Source organism: Leptonychotes weddellii, chromosome 4 (genome assembly GCF_054177405.1).
Source record: "Leptonychotes weddellii isolate Sample4059 chromosome 4, ASM5417740v2, whole genome shotgun sequence".
Lineage (NCBI taxonomy): Eukaryota > Metazoa > Chordata > Mammalia > Carnivora > Phocidae > Leptonychotes > Leptonychotes weddellii.
This window is the reverse complement of record NC_138372.1, coordinates 65975493-65996800: the sequence shown is the minus strand read 5'-3', so window position 1 is coordinate 65996800 and position 21308 is coordinate 65975493. Positions and strand designations below refer to the sequence as shown.

General features: G+C 36.2%; 1 protein-coding gene across 1 annotated transcript in view; it reads left to right on the top strand.

Moving 5' to 3' along the window:
• The window catches only part of COL24A1 (collagen type XXIV alpha 1 chain), a 358042-nt gene that overhangs the window by 130140 nt on the left and 206594 nt on the right, over nucleotides 1-21308 (top strand). The window contains exon 20 of the mRNA XM_081817091.1: nucleotides 19818-19871. Within this exon, the coding sequence (XP_081673217.1) occupies nucleotides 19818-19871 (54 nt within the window). The remainder of the gene's footprint in view (nucleotides 1-19817; nucleotides 19872-21308) is intronic.

Below are 21308 nucleotides of genomic sequence, written 5' to 3'. Positions count from 1 at the left end.
TGGTACAAGATTGTTTTGGAAAAGTGGTTTATTCTAAAGATCGTAAGTTTTTTTTTAATCATAAAAGTATAATGTGTAGGCAGTTATATATGAGGAAACACTTGTATCCAACTCCTTCTCAACATTAGACTTTTTTTTTATATTATGTATGTTAGTCACCATACAGTACATCATTAGTTTTTTTTTTAAATTTTTTAATGTTATGTTAATCCCCATACATTACATCATTAGTTTTAGATATAGTGTTTCATGATTCATTGTTTGTGCATAACACCCAGTTCTCCATGCAGAACGTGCCCTCCTCAATACCCATCACCAGGCTAACCCATCCTCCCACCCCCCTCCCCTCTAGAACCATCAGTTTGTTTCTCAGAGTCCATCGTCTCTCATACATCATTAGTTTTTGATGTAGTGCTCCATGATTCATTGTTTGCATATGACACCCAGTGCTTCATGCAATACGTGCCCTCCTTAATACCCATCACATTAGACTTTTGATAGAGTTGCAGGTCCAAGAATTTACAATAGTATGTTTAATATTACATAAAGCCTGAAAAGTTTCTACTAGCACAGTAGATAAATTTTCTCAGATAAGGGGTTTTATATATTGTGTTAAATTTGGACTTTATTTAGGCAGTGATCAAAGATTTTTAAGCAAGGGAATGAAATGATCAGACTGTGTTTTCAACACTTGTGGTAGCAAGAGCAAAACGGTAAAAGAGAAGGAGAGAGGGAGAGGTGACAAAACTAATTAAACACTATTTAAGAGGATGATGCAAGGCAGGCTATAAATGATGAGGGCCTGTTACAATTGAGAAGAAAGGACGGCTTCCAGAAATAATTAGGATATAGAATTCACAGCACTTGAACACTCCAGCGAACAACATTCCCATGAACACTCCAGTTCATGGGAGTAAGAGACAATTTTGATGTTTGTTGTTTGAAGAGTTGGGTGGAATGTGGGATCACCATTCTAAAAATAGAGAATAAAAAGGGAGAAGGAAGAAAGTTTTCAGAGGGGTGGTAGAGATAATGCTTTGGTTTTGAATTTGTTAGGGTTGCAGTATCTGTTGGACATACAAGAAATTAACCTGATAAGTCTATAGAAAACTATAGGCCTAAAACTCAGAAGAGAATAGGACTAGAGACAAACATTTGTAATCATCCACATAGAGGTATTATTTGAAGCAGTTGTAACAGATGAAATCATTTAGGGAAAGTACATGAAATAAGGTTTGAAAATACCACAGCTGGACGCTCACCCCCAGAAGGATACATTTTCTAACTACAGTGCAATTAAGTTTTAAATTAACAATATAAGAGCTGTAAGATAAACTTTGGTAATGAAAAAACATACAGAAAAGGAAAAAAAATCACAGTGGAAATTAGAAAATATTTAGAACTGAATGAGAACAAATCACTGTAAAAATTTGAGTGTTGGACTTAAGCAACACCTGGGGGGAAATTCAAATTTCTCTAAAACGCAAAAAAGATCAAGAATAAATGAGTTGTGCATAGCACAAGTATAGGGATTTGTTTCAAAGGGAGAAGTTAAGGAGGTGAAATAAGGTAGATTTTGTTTTCTGTATAAGTAGGAGACAATCCCAAGAGTTAGAGGACTGTGGGCATGTGGAAAGAGGGTGCTTGAGGAGATCTGTGAAGAGTAAGTAGGGGAGTGACTGAAGACTTATAAAATAATTTCTGAGTGGTATTAAGAACTCAGCTGAGGGGATGCCTGGGTGGCTTAGTTGGTTAAGTGTATGCCTTTGGCTCAGATCATGGTCCCAGGGTCCTGGAATTGAGTCCCGCATCAGGCTCCCTGCTCAGTGGGGAGCCTGTTTCTCCCTTTGCCTGCTGCTACCCCTGCTTGTGCTCTCTCTCTCTCTGACAAATAAATAAATAAATAAATAACCTTAAAAAAAATAAACTCAGCTGAGACTGAAAAACTGTCTTTTCTCAATATATAGCCACAAAGTCCTGTACATTTTTTTGGAACTGTTTTGTAAATTTTAGTCTGAACTTCCTACTGGCCAAAACAGTGACACATGATCAGTTATATGACTCTCTTTTCCCTTCTATAAAAAATACATTAATAGTTCAAAAGAAGGGCAGCAGTTCATGGTATTGTGTGATTTCCGTCTTTCAGACTGATGTCATAATGCCAAAGTACAATTCAGTAAAAGTAAATCTGTTAGGAGCCAAAATGATGACACCTAGTTTTTATACTTCTATGATAACATTTCTTAATTATTGGGTGGTAAAAGGTTTAAGTTGATATCTGAAAAATAACATACTTTTGGGATTAGTACTTCTGAATGATAGCAGCCTAAGTAACTTGAGCAGATTACTTGGAACTTTTTAAAAAATTTTGAATGTTGTGATATATTTATTTAATTTTGTCTTTTTCTAAACGGGTTCTCAGTTGTTCCAGGACTATTTCTTAAGCAATTGGTCTTTTCTTTAGTCATTTTAAAGCTACCTCTACAAATACTAAATTTTCATGTTTCTTTGGCCTATGTCTGGATTTTGTTTTCTATTCCACTTGAATGATTGTCTATTCATACACAAATGTCACATTGTTTCAATGGTAGAAAAAAAACCCTGCTAGCCTTATGGGTTTTCCCTTGTATGTTATTGTCTTCTTTTGTCTTCATGCTTTTAAATTTTTTTCTTTATCACTATATTTTGCTGGTTTGATTACAATGTCTTGGTGTGGATCTGTTTTGTTGATTTTGATAGGGGTTCTCCATGCCTCCTGGATCTGGATATCTGTTTCCTTCCCCAGGTTAGGGAAGTTTTCAGCTATTATTTCTTCAAATAAATTTTCTGCTCCCTTGTCTCTCTCTTCTTCTTCTGAGACTCCTATAATATGAATGTTATTATGTTTGAGGGAGTCACTGAGTTCCCTAAGTCTATTCTCCTTTTGCATAATTCTTTTTTCTCTCTTTTGTTCAGCTTGATTACTTTCCATTACTCTGTTTTTTAGGTCATTAATTTGTTCCTCTGCTTCTTCCAGCCTGCTGTTAATTCCATCAAGCATGTTTCTCATTTCACTTATGGTGCCTTTTATTTCTGCTTCACTATTCCTTATCTCTGTGTTAAGGGTCTCACTCATGTCTTTTACTCTTTTCTCAAGTCCGGGGAATATCCTTATGATCATTATTTTAAATTCTCTATTAGGCATGTTACTTATATCTGTTTCACTTAAATCTCTTGCTGTGGCCTTGTCCTGTTCTTTCATTTGGGATAAATTTATCTATCTTCTCATTTTTTTCTAAGTTTCTGTGCCTGTTTCTGTGTGTTAGGGAAGTCACCTATGTCTGCTGTTTTTGAGGGTAATGGGCCTTATGAAGAAGAGGTCCTGTATTGCCCCGCTGTGTAGCATCCCTTGTTCCTCAGAGTCTGGCACTTTTGAGAGTGTCTCCAGGGTATGTGTGCTTTGCTGTTTTGTCCTGGCTGCTTTATCTATCAGGCCAGTCATCTGCAGAGGCTCGCTTTGCCTATTGTGAGCAGTGTTTGGTCCCTGGCCTTTTAACTAGGTATGCTCTGATCTGTTTGTGAAATGAGACCTGTTGCCACTGCCACTGGAACTGATGTTCTGCAAACCCTCACAGATGCAATGTGACCAAGGGTTTGGGCTGATCTTAAAGGGGAGAGGCCCGTTGGGACTGAGGCAAGCATGACTGGGAGGGCCGGTTCCACTGGAGCATGGGGTGACAGGGCTTGGTGTAAGCAAATTAGGTAGGGAGTATTGGGCTGTGCTGGTTTCTGCAGGGCGCCCTCTGCTTATACTGAAGTTCAGGGCAGGGACATGGCCCTAGCCTATTCATTTGTTCCCAGAGGGGTCTTTCCATGAATGCTGCCTCTTTGGGACATGCTCCAAGATGAGCGAATAACCTCCCCACTGTGTGCCCCAGACACTCTTCAGATTGCTGTTTCAATGCTGTATGTCAACAGGTTGCCTGCCTTCTTTCCAAGATCAGGGCAATGCCCTCTGGAGTCTATCTCAGCCATACCCACTGACCTTTAAAACTTCAGGCTTTAAGTGCTGCTGGTTGCAAAAACTTACAAAATTTGGCCCCTCTCACTTTCCAAGCCATTGCTAGGGGGATTCATTTTCCCATGTACTCCTCTGTGTGCTAGTCTATCTCTCACCCTCCTCCACAACAGCAACTCCCTCCCTACCACATCAACCATAATCCTTTCTTTCCCAAACCACATTTCTGCACTTTCTACTACCTTCTTTGATGTGGCCTCTTCTCTACCTTTAGTCGTGGAGTTTGTTCTGCCAGTCTTCAGGTCAGTTTCTGGGGTGTTTAGGAGGATTTGATAGTTATCTAGTTGTATTCACAGGACAAGGTGAGTCTAGGGTCCTCCTCCTTTGCCACCATCCTCTCTCCTTCATATCACTTCTTTAACCATTCACCCATTGAATGGATTATTTTTAGATAATCCATTTTGGGATTTTGTTTCCATATCTTGCCTATTGTGAATTATACTGCAATGAACATAGGGGTGCATATATCTTTTTATGTTAGTGTATTCTATTTCTTTAGATAAATACCCAAAAGTGGAATTGCTTGATCATATGGTAGTTCTGTTTTTAATTTTTTTGAGGAAACTTCATACTGTTTTCCAAATGGCTGTACCAATACTTATCAATATGTACTAATATTTATTTGTGACTTTTGCATCAATATTTATAAGTGATCTTGATCTATAATATTCAATCTTTTTGGTATTTCTTTGTCCAGTTTACGTATTAGTGTTATACTTATTTTATGAAAATAATTAGGAAGTCTTCTTAATTTTTAGTGCTATGGAGTAATTTATGGAACATTGGGGCTGTCTTATCTATGAGACTTTGATGGAATTCCTCTGTGAAACCATCTGGAATTGATGTTTTTTTATGGGGTAGTTCCTTGATGAATTTTTTTACTGCTTCTGCAGAAATTAGCCTTTTTAAGCTATCTCTAATAGGGTTAGCTTTGTTATATTAGCCTTAGGAAAATATCTGTTTCATCTAGGTTTTCAAATTGACTTCCATATAAATTCACAAAATAGTCTCACGATTTTTAAATTTTTGTTTTAATGGTTGTTTCCCATGTGCCATTATTTTTTTTAATATTTATATATGTGCTTATTCTTTTTTTTTATTTTTTTTTAAAGATTTTATTTATTTATTTGAGAGAGAGAGAATGAGAGACAGAGAGCATGAGAGGGAGGAGGGTCAGAGGGAGAAGCAGACTCCCCGCCGAGCAGGGAGCCCGATGCGGGACTCGATCCCGGGACTCCAGGATCATGACCTGAGCCGAAAGCAGTCGCTTAACCAACTGAGCCACCCAGGCGCCCCTATATGTGCTTATTCTTTTTTGTTTTTTCTTGGTTAGGCTTGATTCAGTTTGTCTAGTTATTTTTTTTCTCAAAAAATTTTTGAAATTTTTATTTATTGTTTTCTGTTTTTCTTTTCATTACATAATTAGTTTCTCCTTTTATCTTTATTATTTCTTGGAGATTCTCTTGGTTTATTTATTTATTTAGTAAGGAATTTAATTTTATTTATTTTCATTATTTTATTTTCATTCCTAAAACTATTAAGAATTGTCACTTTCCCTCTGCCTACTACTTTAAATGTATCTCAAAGATTCTGGTATGGAGCATTTTTATTACCATTGTCTTTTAGATATTTTGTAATTTCAATTATTTCTCTTTTCACCCAAGAGTTATTTAAAAAGGAGTTTTAGAATTTCCAGGTGGAAGAGCCTATTGGTTTTGGTTTTGTTAATAATTCTTACTTTTATTTCATTGCTATCAGAGGATGTTGTTCATTTTTTGGAACTTATCAATCTTTTCTTTTTTGTTGTGATCATTTTTTGTGATTTAATATACACTTGACATTTCATTATACATTTTAATATACACTTGACAAGGAGGTATATTTTTATCATTAAATGTGAAGTTTAATATATAGTATATAGTGACTTGCTCTTTATTATGTTGTTTAGGTTTTGCTATATCTTCACTTATTTTTGGTCTAATTGATCTATGTAAATGGCATGTACTATGGCTGCTGCTGATCTGATTGCTCTTGGGGTCACAGCTGGTATTCATCATTCCCTCCTTCACTACCCATTTTAAATTCCTTTCACCTTCAGCTATCACCTGAGTGGGTCTTGGTGGCTTAGCTAGTGGTATGACCTTAACCTTCATTACTGAGAATATGAACTCTTGATAGGAGTTCTAAGAGGTGTCCAGTGTATCACCTGAGTTCCACGTGTATCCCTTCCTGCCCTTTTTGTGTAAAGAAGCCTTGCCTATTTTTGTTTTTCAGGGTCAATTAACCATGCCAGTATGGTGACTTCCCTTTTTGTTTGCTCAGACCTCATCATAAAAAGTCCAAAGTGCCTTGTTAAGAGCCCTAAGTTTAGGTTAGTGGGATATTTGCTCTGTCTCCTGTCAAGAGAGAGACCCTTTGGGTAACAGGATATCTAATCCTGAAGAGTCCAAGGTTGTGGGGAAAGAAAGTACAAAATATAGTGCATCATGGGAGTGATGGTAAATAAGACCACATCCACTTCTATTCTTTGGTTTCCAGAGTCATGCATCCTTTCTGTTAGAGATAAAAGTACCATATACAGGTCTCTGACTTAAAAAAAATACACTATATCCCAAAGAGTGGTACTCCCTTCATATTGTTTCCTTTAAGATGGCCCTTCCCTTATAACTTTAAAGGCAGTTCCAATGTATTGTAAGGCTGGCTACCTCTAAATGGTGCAGAATGGGTGAAGGCCAATGAATCATATCAGGGGCCCACTCTTGTAGCTTTTTGTAGAGAGGGTATCTTGTTCAAATGCTATACTCTATGGGGTTCCATGCCTGTGGATCAGACATTCTGTAATTTTCTAGATAGTGGTGCTAGTTGGAGCTTTAAAGAAAGGAAAGGTAAACTCTTATAAAATAAGTATCTGTTTCTGTGAAGATGAACTGCTGATACTTCCAAATTTGAAGGGCCCCACATGAATGCAGACTATTTTTTAATTTTCTTTTAGTTATAAAGGAAAAGAGTGTATTTGCCAAATCAGTGATTACATACCAAATATAGAAGGACTTAGTTATCTGCTATGTCTGACAGAACAGCTGCAACTGGGGCTGTGGTAGCCTATAGTCAATCTCCACAATCCAACTGACTTCTGTAGGTGGTAATCTGGTGAATTTAACAGTGCTCTGTTAGAGACCATCACGCATTCATATTTTAGGTTTTCGACGCTGGCAGGGATCTCTGACATTCTCTCTACATGATATGATTGGCAGTCATGTAGATGTGAGTTATTGTCTGATCCTTAGAACCCAGAGGTCTACTTAACTATAGAAGTATCTCTTCCATTTAGGCTCTTCTTTAAAGAATTTAGTTCTAATTATTTCTTTTCAACAGATCTTTTTGAGATATCCATTATATGTTCATCCCTAAAAAAAAAAAAAAATGCTGAGGTCAATTGGATTTGGTCTTGACTTCAAAGAACTTATATTGAAGAAAGCAATATTCAATTCCGACTAGGTCAAAGCCTCCACTGTCTCTATTTGTCTTTTTTCAGACATCAAAATTAATTAGGTTTGATTAAATGAAAAATTAAAAATCATTTGATTACTTAAAAGTCTAGAATCAGTTTAGTCCTTAGAGAAAATTATAAAATAGCCAAAGAATTTAATTCCTATGGCCGCTGATCTTCCTCTGTTCTTTCCCTTTTGAGCATGGGTTCTTGTCTATCTCAAACAACCAGTCTCTCTTTTCTTTTCCATAATTACCCTTCTCATCAAAGCTTGTTTTTAAAGACCTGATAAATATATTTTACTCCAAGCAGTAAATGGTTAGCAGAACAGCTATCTTCAATAGAATCCCCTTTCAAGGATATTTACATTTTAACACTAAACAGAAACCTGGAACTAATGCAATGAGTCTTGAATTGTAGAATTTAAGGAGTCATTTAGTGAGCAGGGAAAGATTTGTGGGTGATTTAAACTTTGATGCTCCTCAAATTAATCATACCATTTAAGTTGTCACCTGTACTACCAATAAGACAGGAAAAGACTGGCCAATATTTCTTTCCAGTACTTTCTAGTTCAGAAGCTCAGATCTTCATAAGAGTGAAAGCAAAGCACTCTGAAGTTTTTGTTGTAAATGTTATTTGCCATTGGCATTGAAGAGACTGTTCATCATTAAAGATCATCTGAACAAATGTCACTTCAAACTACTTCAAAGTTTTTTTTTCCTTGCTTCATAATGTTTTACTTATTGTAGGCAAGTTAAATTACTGTACCAAAGAAGTAAACATATCTGTGCACTTAGCTCTTTCCAGAATTGTAAATATTAGAGATGTCACAAAATAAAACATCACGTGCTTTAAAACATAAGATTAAATTTTTTTCCATGCTAGTTCTTTGTCTGCTTTTAACAAAAACATATGGAAAATGCTGTACAGGAATCTTCCCTATTTCTTTAAGCATAGTAATATCAGTTTTGAGCACTAAACCCATGCTTCCTCCCAGTTCTGGCAGCAAACTACCTTCAAATTTGGTAGCAGGATAGTTAGAATATTTGTTGATTCAGCTGTTAACCTCCCTGGACTACTGAGATTGCCAAATAGTTGAGTTTTGGATGATGTTCTTGGTAAGTGGGGCCAGTTGTTTACTACAAAATGAGCCAAGACCACTAATCAGAGGGATACCAGCTGTGGTCAAGCAGTGGGTCCTCTTTTTCCCCTAGGGTGGTCTTCACTAGAGACAAATACCAAAGTTCATTTGGAGAGTCTGCTCATATCAAACAAAGGCATGCTTCTAAATGTCCATTTTAGCACCTCAGTGGACTTTACTTGGGTAAGGCAGCTTGCAGCCAGTTGAGTAGATCTTAGTCCAGATGGATCCCCTTTACTTAAACAAGTTACTTCTTAACAAAGAAGTATCACTTGGGATTGGTTGAGTAATTTGATGTTTTTAGTTATTATTCAAAAACTGGTGCTGAAAGAAAATGTGATCAAATCAGTCAATAACAAATCATTTCTTGAGTTCCTACTGTGTAAGACCTATGGCTAGTAAACACTATAGGATATATACAAAAATAATATATTGTCTATAATTTGGGGCAATTTGTAGTCTATTTTGGAAAAAGAAGATATATATATGTGTATCTTCTATATATATATATGTATATATATATATTTATACTGTCAGAGAGTGGCAAAGGCATCATGTAAGAAATAAGTAGTTATTATAGTTCAGTGTTAGTAGAGAGAGATTAACATGAGATGGAAGGATTAGGGAAAGGTTCATGGAAAAGATGGATCTTGAATTAGATTGTTGATGAATAAATGGCAGGAAAAGGGGAGGGCATTCCCGGCAGGGTAAACCACATGAGCAGAGCCTAGACATCTGGGTAATATGGATAGTGGATTTATAGATCAGTGAATGAAACTGACTAGCTGACGCAGTTTCCTTGTGTTGGTATAGAGTGATAGATAAGGTTATAAAACTAGGCTGGTGCCAAATTGCGTAAGACCTTTGATTCCAAGTGATATCAAGGCAGAGTGTTCAGTAGCTAGATAGTGAAGCCTAATATTACAGTTCTTGTATTGTGAAAAATATGGAACCTGCCCGCCGATCTCCCAAATGAACCAGCCAAAGTTTTATTGATTTGCCTGGTTTCTGCCCATAGTGGCCACAAATTTCTGTCCTTTCATAGTGTAGGTGGGAGTCTCCATAACTGTTGTCTGAAAGAGGACAGATTCTCCTGCCTACCCAGGATGAATCTTAGTACTATTAGTTGCTATTACTAACAGTACTTAGTACTGTTGTTACATTGAGGTTGACCTGAGGTTGCTCACTAGATTAATGAAGAAATCTTCCCACCCAGAGGAAAGTTAGCAACAACTAAGACAACTGTCTTTGAAGATACTTTCTGTTCCCAGTACTTGGTCTATAACCATCTCTTCCAATTCCTCCTTTTAGCAGGCAATACAGTAGAGGACCATTTATTGCCCGATTGACTGTACAATTTGGTTAACATGTTCACTGCCTATTCCCATGGACTTCCCTCAAATCTCATTAATGATGTGGTAAGGCCTTCACACTTCCTCTTCCAGAAAGCTGTGTCTCCATTAGTATCCCATTCTCATCACCAGAACTGTCAGAGACTATGAAGGATCCCAAACCTGCCAGTTAGCCTAATAGTTTCACAGATTTCTCTTAGAAGACACAAGACTCCTGGGACAGAGACGAAGGACAGTTTATTATTCTTAACAATAGCAGTTTCCAGAGTATCAGCATTTTTGCTCTGATTCACAGAGCCTTTCTTCTCATAGGGTGATGTGAAGAGAGCTAGATGACATTTGCATATGCAGTGGTTGTATTGCATAAGAGGAACTTTGAACTTAGAGAAACTGAATCTTTTATAATGGTCAGTTATAAAAAAAAATAATGTATTCCAGAAAGAGATTATTATATGGAAAGTAAGCATTCCTGCCTTTTGCTACAGAGGGAGACACTATGGCCATCTTTGCTATATGGAAATCCTTAAAACGATAGATTGGATCAATGGATAGTTAGTAACCCATTTGTATAATGTGCAGAAATGCAAGAGCCTATGGAGGATTGTATACCAGCAGCATGTTAAGTTAAATGTTAGAGGTATAAAGATGGGTAAGATACCTTCATTTTCCTCTACGAGCTCACATTTTCTTGGAAAAAAAGAAATAAACCCTTAATTACTATATAGAGTCATTAGTACTAAATAGCCATACTAACCAAGTTCTATATACATATAAAGGAACAAGCTACTGATTCTGGCTAAGGGGGACCATGAAAGGCTTCACAGATTGTTATATTTGATTTGGCAACAAATTATATGATGAGAGAACCTGGAGTAGGGAGTTAAAGAAGACTTCTAAGAAGTACAGTTGCTTGAGCGAAGACTTGAAGAAATAGTAGTGGCTTATCAAATGGAAACAGAGGGCAGTGGTATTCCAGCACAGATACATGAGGAAGCTAGGTGTGTTTAAAAAACTGCATATAATTCAGTGTTTTAGTCAAGTTTGTTTCCATTAAAAATGACAAAACCTACCTCAAACAGTTTTAAGCAGAACTCAGGATTGGCTAATGTAATTAAGAAGTCCAGCAGTGCATGTGCCTAGAGTTTTGGCTGGATACAGGAGTTTGATGAATATAATCAAGATACTCTCCATCTTTTAGCCTTATTTACATCTGTTGGCTTCATTCACAGGAACATATTATGGAAAAGGTGGCCCTTGGCAATTCTAAGCTTATATTGCCCTCAGAGTTAGCAATCTTAGCAAAAAAAAAAAAAAAAAAAAAAAAAAAAGCATTCTTCTTTCTTTATAGCTCTAGCAAAAATTCTAAGGTGGATTCCAGCCAATCTGGCTTGGATTACATGATCATCTTTATTTATTTATTTATTTTATTCTTATGTTAATCCCCATACATTACATCATTAGTTTTAGATGAAGTGTTCCATGATTCATTGTTTGTGCATAACACCCAGTGCTGCATGCAGAATGTGCCCTCCTCAATACCCACCACCAGGCTAACCCATCCTCCCACCCCCTCCCCTCTAGAACCCTCAGTTTGTTTTTCAGAGTCCATCGTCTCTTACATGATCATCTTTAAATCAATCACAGTAATCATGAGGTTGGAATGCTGTAATTGGCAAGATTTGGGTCATTTACTCACCCCTGGAAATTGGGACTGGGACCAGAAGCACATAGACTGCAAATTGAAGAGTAGTTTTTCAGAGATGGTGAGCATACAAAAAAGAAGATGCTCTCTACATTTTACATCTTTGGTGCCCAGTGTCTACATATTACCATTCTTCCACTTATACAGTTGTTTTTCTTTTTTTTTTTTTAAAGATTTTATTTATTTATTTGAGAGAGCGAGAATGAGAGAGAGTACATGAGAGGGGGGAGGGTCAGAGGGAGAAGCAGGCTCCTCGCTGAGCAGGGAGCCCGATGCGGGACTCGATCCCGGGACTCCAGGATCATGACCTGAGCCGAAGGCAGTCACTTAACCAACTGAGCCACCCAGGCGCCCTTCTTTTTTTAATTAAAGAGCAGAGGGGTAGACTGAGGGAGAGAGCAAATGCCAAGCAGGTTCCACGCCCAGTATGGAGCCCAATGCAGGGCTCAGTCTCACGGCCCTGAGATCATGACCTGAGCCAAAACCAAGAGTTGGATGCTTAACCAACTGAGCCACCCAGGCGCCCCCCAACACACTTATATAGTTTTTAAAATGCCTCTGGTAACACAGTACAGTCACCCATACAGTTGAAAATATACTCTTCCTCTCCAAAGGAAGATAACCCAATGATCACTTATTGCTCGTAGCCTCAAGGCCAGGTTCTTGGAGTAAAGTGCATTCTTTTCAGTGAGGCCTGAATCTCAGATAATCAGTATGATTTTAGAAGGAAAACAAAATAGCCACAATATTCAGTCCATTTGGAGAAACTGGAGAATAGGAAAGAAGGTAGAGTGGCCCAGGCCCATGGCTGTGCATTTAAAAGAAAAGTAGGCAATTGATATATGCCAGTTCCTCATAACAATATAAATCAACGTTTTAAAATCATCTAACTTCCCACTCCTTGCCACAAAATTATACACACTGAAAAAGGGAGAATCTGAGATAAAGGGTTTCCAGAATATACACTGTATGGTATGAGGAAATATTTTTGTTCTCTAGCCTATGTTCAATGCCAAGAATGATGCCTGATACATAGTAACATGTTGAATGAATAAACTGATATTCTTTAATTAAAGACACTTATAAGAATTTTAAATGAGTCAAATATATAGATGTGGGGTACCTAAAATGATACTTATCCAAAGGTAAGTATCAAATCATAGTCCTGTTATTACTTCCAAAACAATTTGAAATCTGAGCTTCCCTGATTTTTATCTGGGGACAAGTTTTCTAAGGGTCTTTAAATGGTTGCAAACTGTTGTCTACCAAAGAATGGTGATTATCTAAAACACCCAGTACCAATTACCTTTTGTTTTACACTTTTATTGAGGTGTAATTGACATATAACAAACTACATATACTTAAATTGTGCAATTTGATAATTTTTGACATATGTGTAACTCGTGAAACCATCGCCAAAATCAAGATAGTGAACAAATCCATCAAATCTCAAAATTTCTGGGGCATCTGGGTGATTCAGTTGGTTAAGCATCCAACTCTTGGTTTTGGCTCAGGTCATAATCTCAGGGTCCTGAGACTGAGCCCCGTGTTGGTTCCATGCTCAGCTAGAGTCTGCTTGAGATTCTCTCTCTCCCTCTTTCTCCCCTTTCCCCCTTCCCCTGCTTGTGAGCTTTCTCTTGCTCTCAAATAAATCAATACATACATAAATAAAATCTTTCTAAAAATCCCAAAATTTCTTTGTTCACCTTTGTAATTCTTCCTTTCTGTCTCTCATGTTCCTCCCATCCCCAGTCTATCACTGATCTGCTTTTCGTCACTATAGGTTATCCAAATCTAAGGGTCAAATAATGGTCAAAATAGTTTACCTTAAAATTAGAAGTTTAGTATAGCTTTGTGTGGATTTCAGTAAAATAAAAATGGACTTTGCAATTGATTTTGTAGAGTGACTTCAAACATACTGATAATATTATTTAAACAAAGTCTTATTAAACAAGTCAGAGAGTGTATGTTGTGTTATAAGGAATTTTCATTGTCTTTATTGTTTCTGGATTTTCTCTGCTGAGTTTTTAGGATGCTACATATTAATGGAATTCAGCTGTGCTATATTTACTATTCAAAAATATAGAATTGCAAAACAGAAAATACATGAATAGCAGTAATCATTTACAAAGATTGCAAAGATTTTCAGTGATATCATAATGAAAAAAAAATCTGTTTTATGGTTTTTAGCTCTAAAACAGCAAAAGGCAGTGAAAGAAAGCCAGATACCTTGATGAATTCCTTATTTTGCCTTTATTTTTCCAGAGGCTCGTATTTTCTATTTGTGGTTTTCCCAGAAGACAGAACAGTTCCTTAATTTGCAGTTGCATGCTGCTCTGTGCTTAAATTTCATTTCTATAGTTTCCTGGGAAAGTGAATTTATTAGTTCTGCCTTGTCAAATATTTCTTTTTTGGCGTTAACTTTTATATGGATTATTCTCACTCCGAAAAGGTCATTTTAATCCTTTTTTTTATTACTTTCTTATTTGGATTCATCATATTACTGACATGGCACGTACTTCCACAAATGCTAAAGAGCAAAATCTTATGATTGTTTTTTGGATCCATTTCTCAAATGGAATTCTCCCCTTACAGAACCTCTCTCCCTCTGACTGCATTCTTTCTTGTTTGCGATTGTTACAATCCTATCTATAGAAGCTATGCTACTTGGGTTTTTTGGGCAGTGTTTTGTTTGTTTGTTTTTTTGACAAAGAATAACTTTGAAACTGCAAAACTGAAAATATAATTATTCAAACAATTCATTTTTAATTTGGTCATCAGTTGAAGCGGTCAAATCTTTATTGAATATACTGTATCCAAGCACCAAACTAGGCTTTGAATAACTTTGCCCTTTAGGAGTCCATAATTTATGTGTTGCACTAGCTTGAATGATTTATTGATTTTATCTTGTTTTATTTTTATTTTTTAAAGATTTTATTTATTTATTTGACAGAGACAGCGAGAGAGGGAACACAAGCAGGGGGAGTGGGAGAGGGAGAAGCAGGCTTCCCGCCGAGCAGGGAGCCTGATGTGGGACTCGATCCCAGGACCCTGGGATCATGACCTGAGCCGAAGGCAGCCGCTTAACGACTGAGCCACCCAGGCACCCTTTATCCTGTTTTAATATGATTGTTTTTATAAGAGATATATTCATTTCTACTTTGTTCAGACGTATAAACTACTTAAGATAAATTTAAGCCAACTGTATTGTGTTCATGTGTATTTAAAGTATGATCGATATAAAAATCAATGAAAATTTGAAAATTTTCAAAAGAGTTAAATGGCCTAAATGATGCTACTGTCTATAACAACATTTTATTTTATTTTTTATTATTAGGCAGTTCATTTGTTTAATTATTATTTTTTTACTTTAAATTTTATGTTAACTGTATGTAGTTAACATACAGTGAAATATTGGTTTCTGGAGTAGAATTCAGTGATTCATCACTTCCATACAATACCTAGTGCTCATCACAAAAAGGCCCTCCTTACTACCCATCACTCATAGCCCATCCCCCACTCACCTCTCCTCCAGCAACCCTCAGTTTGTTCTCTATCATTAAGAGTTTCTTATGGCGGGGCGCCTGGGTGGCTCAGTCGTTAGCGTCTGCCTTCAGCTCAGGTCATGATCCCAGGGTCCTGGGATCGAGCCCCGCATTGGGCTCCCTGCTCCACGGGAAGCCTGTTTCTCCCTCTCCCTCTCCCCCTGCTTGTGATCCCGCTCTCACTGTGTCTCTCTCTGTCAAATAAATAAATAAAATCTTTAAAAAAAAAAAAAAGACTTTCTTATGGCTTGTGTCCGTCTCTCCTTTTTTTCTTTTCCCCCTCCCCATATGTTCATCTGTTTTTTTTCTTAAATTCCACATATGAGTGAAATCGTATGGTATTTGTCTTTCTCTAGCTGACTTACTTCACTTAGCATAATACTCTGTAGTTCCATTCATGTCACTGCAAATGGCAAAACTTCATTATTTTTGATGGCTGAGTATTATTCCATTGTGTGAGTGTGCATTAAATATATGCATATTATATGTGTGTATGTATATATACCACATCTTCTTTATCCATTCATCAGTAGATGGACACTTGGACTGTTTCCATAATTTCGTTATTGTAGATAATGCCGCTGTAAACATTGGGGAGCATGTATCCCTTTGAAATAGTACTTTTGCATTCTTTGGGTAAATATCTAGTAGTGCCATAGCTGGATCTAGGGTAGTTCTATTTTTAACTTTTTGAGGAACCTCCATACTGTTTTTCAGAGTGGCTGCACTAGTTTGCATTTCCACCAACAGTACAAGAAGGTTCCTTTTTCTCCACATTCTTGCCAACACCTATTGTTTCTTGTGTTGTTAATTTTAGCCATTCTGACAGGTGAGTGCTTTTCCTTTATGGTCAGGAACAAGTGAGGGATGTCCATTCTCACCATTTTTATTTGATATAGTACTAGAGATCCTAGCCACAGCAATCAGACAACAAAAAGAAATAAAAGGCTTCCAAATTATTGACATCTGTTGTCTCCTATTCCCCTGGTCTTTGACACTTAATGTCTTTTTAATATTCCTTTACTATTATTTTAATGTTTAAGAAGGAACAGATATTCATGAATATACTTAATATTCCATGTTTACCCAGAAGTCACCTCAATAACTTTTATCTTACTGTTTTATTGAAAAATAAAACACAGATACAAAAACTGTATAAAACAAATGTGTATCACAACAGTTGTAAGACAAACATTATTGTGTTTGCTATGCAGGTCAAGAATAGAACTGCCAGTTATCCCCAGAAGCTTTTTTGCATCTCAACCCAACCATAAGCCTTCCTCTCCTCCCAAAAGTTGGCAGTGCTTTTTTCTTTTATGGTTTGTCATTCAAGTCAACTGTAGTGTAGGCTTATTTTGTTACTATGTCTTTCAGTCTACAAGTTCTCTTTCCATTTCCCTTTTCCCCCTTACAAATTAGCTGTTAAAGATCCCTGGTCATGTGACCTGGGTAGTCACATACAGAGGCCTGGCCATATTCAGTTTTCTTTGTTTTTGGTGAAACTATAGGTGATCCTGTATTCGTTCATCAGAAAGCACATAATGTCTAGTTCCTTTTTTTATGATGTTAGTAACAGTTGATTACTCAACTGCCCAGATGTATTAGAGTTAGGTGGTTGCAAAATGGAGATATTTTTGCTGTATCATTTCTTTTTTATTTGTTGGCTGAATACATTCCCTCATCTACTATTTGGTTAGTAGTGGCACAGTATATATGGGAAAGTAGAATAAATGCTCGATTCTTCACCTTTACCGATTTTCAAAATAAGGAGTTGACTTCCTTTCATCCTCTAAAAGTGGGCAGTTCTTTAATTGTATCATTAAAACTCATGCATTTAAACATATTTGATATGTTTCAATCCATTGCAATTCTTATCCTTATTGAAGTTCATATTATCCCATGTCTGCTCAGTGGGATCCTCTTCAAGCCCCCTCGGTTCTTTTATCATAACTCTCGATTTGACATCTTTTATAGTCTTTTTGCTTTCTGGAATGACAAGGTGTTTCAGGCTCATCAGGAGGATGTACAGGAACTATGAATTTATCCATGGGGATCCTCTGAACCAGTGGTTATAAACCAATACCCAGGGACCAAAAGTAGCTACCAGACTTGCCAGGTTCTTTTTGTTTGTTTGTTTTGTTTTTTTTCTGAGAGAAACAAGTCAGTCACCTGACAGTGACAACTACAAAATATATTTTTTAGCACTTACTATGTACCAGGTGTTGTACTAGTTGCTGGAAATATTATAGTTCATAAAACCTAAAACTACCTTCAAAGAGTTTACAATCTGATGAGGAAAATAATATAAGCCATAACGCTACATTAAGTGACCTTGTAGGACTCTAGGATAGTGTGAGAGTTCTTAGAAGAGAACTAACTCATGGTTTGGGGATCAAAGAAGCCAAACATCATTCAGTTTTCTTGGTTTGTCTGCCTTTTATTCCTCCTTATGTTCATTTATTTTGTTTCTTAAATTCCACATATGACTGAAATCATATGGTATTTGTCTTTCTCTGGCTATCTCATTTCACTTAGCATAATACTCAGTAGCTTCATCCATGTCATTGCAAATGGCAAGATTTCATTTCTTTTATGGCTGAGCAATATTCCATTATATATCCCACATCTTCTTTATCCATTCATTAGTTGATGGATATTTGGGCTCCTTCCATAATTTGACTACAGAGAACAAATTGATGGTTACTGGAGGGGAAGTGGGCAGGGGGATGAGTTAAAGAGGTAATAGGTATTAAGGAGGACACTTGTGATGAGCACTGGGTCTTGTATGTAAGTGATGAATCACTAAATTCTACACCTAAAACTAATATTGCACTGTATGTTAATTAGCTGGAATTTAAATAAAACTTGGAAAAATATTATTCAATTTTCTATTCTATTTAAAACATAAGTCTTCCAGGTGAAGAAAGATGAGGGAAAATTATTTAGGCAGACAGAGAAGGCATAGGGGAACCTGATTTTTTCTTTCATTAGAAAAGCAATGAACAAGTCTATATTAAACAATTCTGTTGCTAAACTTAAATCTGATCCTATGACCAGTTTTTCTGTTATCACTGTCTTTTCTCTTGCCAGAAATGTCCCTAAGTAATATTTTTCTCTATAGAATACAAGTTTTAAATCAGAGCCAAGGCATTTCTGTCCTAATCTGGACTGGATGAGTTAGTATCACTTTCTTTTGATTTTTCTTTCCAGGATGAGTATTCCAGAATCATCCTTGCAGTTCCATGTAACATGTGGGCATTTTTATTACCATGATATTTACTTCTTCACTGAACTACCTTTTCTAGCTCACATTCATATTTACTTGTAACTTTTACTTTTTAAGATGCTGATTTTTGGGGCACCTGTGTGGCTCAGTCAGTTAAGTATCTGACTTTGGCTTAGGTCATGATCTCAGGGTTCTGGGTTGGAGTCCCACATTGGGCTCCTGCTCAGCAGGGAGTCTGTTTCTCCCTCTGCCCCTCCTCCCACTCCTTCTCTCTCTCTCTCTCAAATAAATAAAATAAAATATTTTTTAAAAAGATGCTGATTCTTGTACTCGTCTTACCTTCTGTTCCTTTGCCCAAGTCAGCAGGAAATACTGAAACAGCTTTATCTGTGACAAAATCAATAGAGGTAAAACTGCACTTATTATCTTATTCTCATTATTAAAACTGATCATGATGAATCACATTCTAATTCATTATTTCAGTGAGAACATTGATTGATCTAACCATTTTAGAGCAACGTTCTAGACCTTTCCCCAGCACAGATTTTATTTAACACTACAGCTCCTTTCTATTTCTTGAGCCAACTATGTTAGGCTGCTAAAATACAATTTCCAAAAAGGTAAAATTGTGATTCTTAGGCAAATATAAAGTAAACATGGGTGTGAAAAAATTTTTTGAACTCATTAATTAATGATGAAACCAGTAAGATATTAAGATGAGTTTGACGAGCATTTGAAGAGCTAAGTATTGATTATTAAATATGGGAATGTTAGAATAAGATAATTAAATTAGATACAAAACTGATTAATGTCCTGTATATTAACCCATAACCTTTATGGTTATTTTTTTCATCAGACAAAAGTTATTTGCATTTCTAACTAACAAAAATCTACAAGTTAACATTTGGTTAGTAAACAGTGAATCTAACAAATTACATTCCCCTAATCCTTGGGTGACCATGTGTCCCGTAGGTCATTGAAAGGACCTATTATGAACCTTTTTGCCTTTTTTCCATGTTGTGGATGGTTTTGGATTAAGACTTTGGTTCTCTTAGACTGGATTAAAGAGTTTTCTTTGGGTCTGAAGATTTTGAATAACTGGTGAAGAACTGGTGAAGTAACTTTGTCAGTTTTGTATTCCAGTGTTAAACAACTGCCTAATAATAGACCTTTAATACTGAGTTTTTGAGTGGTATAAATTACTTTAACTGGGAATGAGAGAATGGCAAAGGAAATTTTCATATGCTTATTGGATTTATAGTAATGGCTGTTGAGTAAATTCTCTATATTTTTATGTTCCCTAGGGTTTTCCAGGAGATATTGGGATTCCTGGACAAAATGGCCCTGAAGGATCAAAGGTAAAAAAAAAAAAAAAAGAAGAAGAAAGAAAGAAAGAAAGAAAAGGAAAGAAAAAGAAAAAAGTATTATATCTAGAGTTTTCTAATCTCACATTTCAATGAATGGTTAAAAAAAAGACTTTAGGAATATCAGAACATGTCTGGATGTTTTTGAGCTGTCTCAGGTGTGTTTAATAAACTGTAGAGCTTATTTTAAGATAATCAGGAAGTAGCTTGCATGTTTGGTTGTTCTTTTGGCACCCTTTGTTTAGCTAGAGTATATTATCCAACTTCTTGGGTTCAGGTCATGGAAAATGATTTTCCTTGTTTGGTATGGACATAGATTAGGGGGATAATATTTTCAAAAAACATAAATCACTGAAAAAGGATTTCTTGGAAGAGATGAAAAAAACCTAAAAAGCCATAACCTATGATGTACAGATGAGAGTTTTCTGGCCACTGAAACCCTTTAGGGTCTATAAAATATCCTCTGATTAAAATACAAGAAAGTCTACGGTGTCCTGGAATTTATACATAGTACAAAATAACTGAAGAACCCTAAGCATTTTTAACTTCCTTTACTGTTGTCGTGTATTTATTACTAGAAATTAGCATTATTTATTTATTTAATTATTTATTTTATTTATAGAAGTATAATTATGATATATTATACCCTATTAGTTTCCTGTGTACATCATAGTGATTTGACAACTTAAAATACTATGAAATGATCACCACAATAAATGTAGTTACTGTCACCATATAAAGTTATTGAAATATTATTGACTTTGTTCTCTATTCTGTACATGATCTCTCCATAACTTGATATTTTCTAACTAGAAGTTTGTAACTCTTAAGTCTTTCACATATTTTGCCTCCCTACTCTGACCCCTGTCCTCTGTAGTAATCAACAGTTTGTTTCCTGCCCCTGTGAGTCTGTTTTTATTTTGTTTTATTTGTTCATTTTTGTTTTCTAGATTCTATGGTAAATGAAATCATATGATATTTGCCTTTGTCTGACTTATTTCACTTAGTGTAATACCCTCTAGCTCCATCTATGTTGTTACAAATGGCAAGATTTCATCGTTTTTTATGGTGGAGCAATATTTTGTTGTATATATCTACCTCATCTTTTTTATGATTTCTTAAAATTTTATTTTATATGTTATGTTATCACCATATCATTAGTTTTTGATGTAGTGTTCCATGATTCATTGTTTGCATATAACACCCAGTGCTCCATTCAATATGTGCCCTCTTTAATACCCATCACCAGGCTAACCCATCACCCCACCCCCCTCCCCTCTAGAACCCTCAGTTTGTTTCTCAGAGTCCATAGTCTCTCATGGTTCGTCTCCCCCTCCAATTCCCCCCCCCTTCATTTTTACCTTCCTACTATCTTCTTCTTTTTTTTTTTTTTAACATAAAATGTATTATTTGTTTCAGAGGTACAGGTCT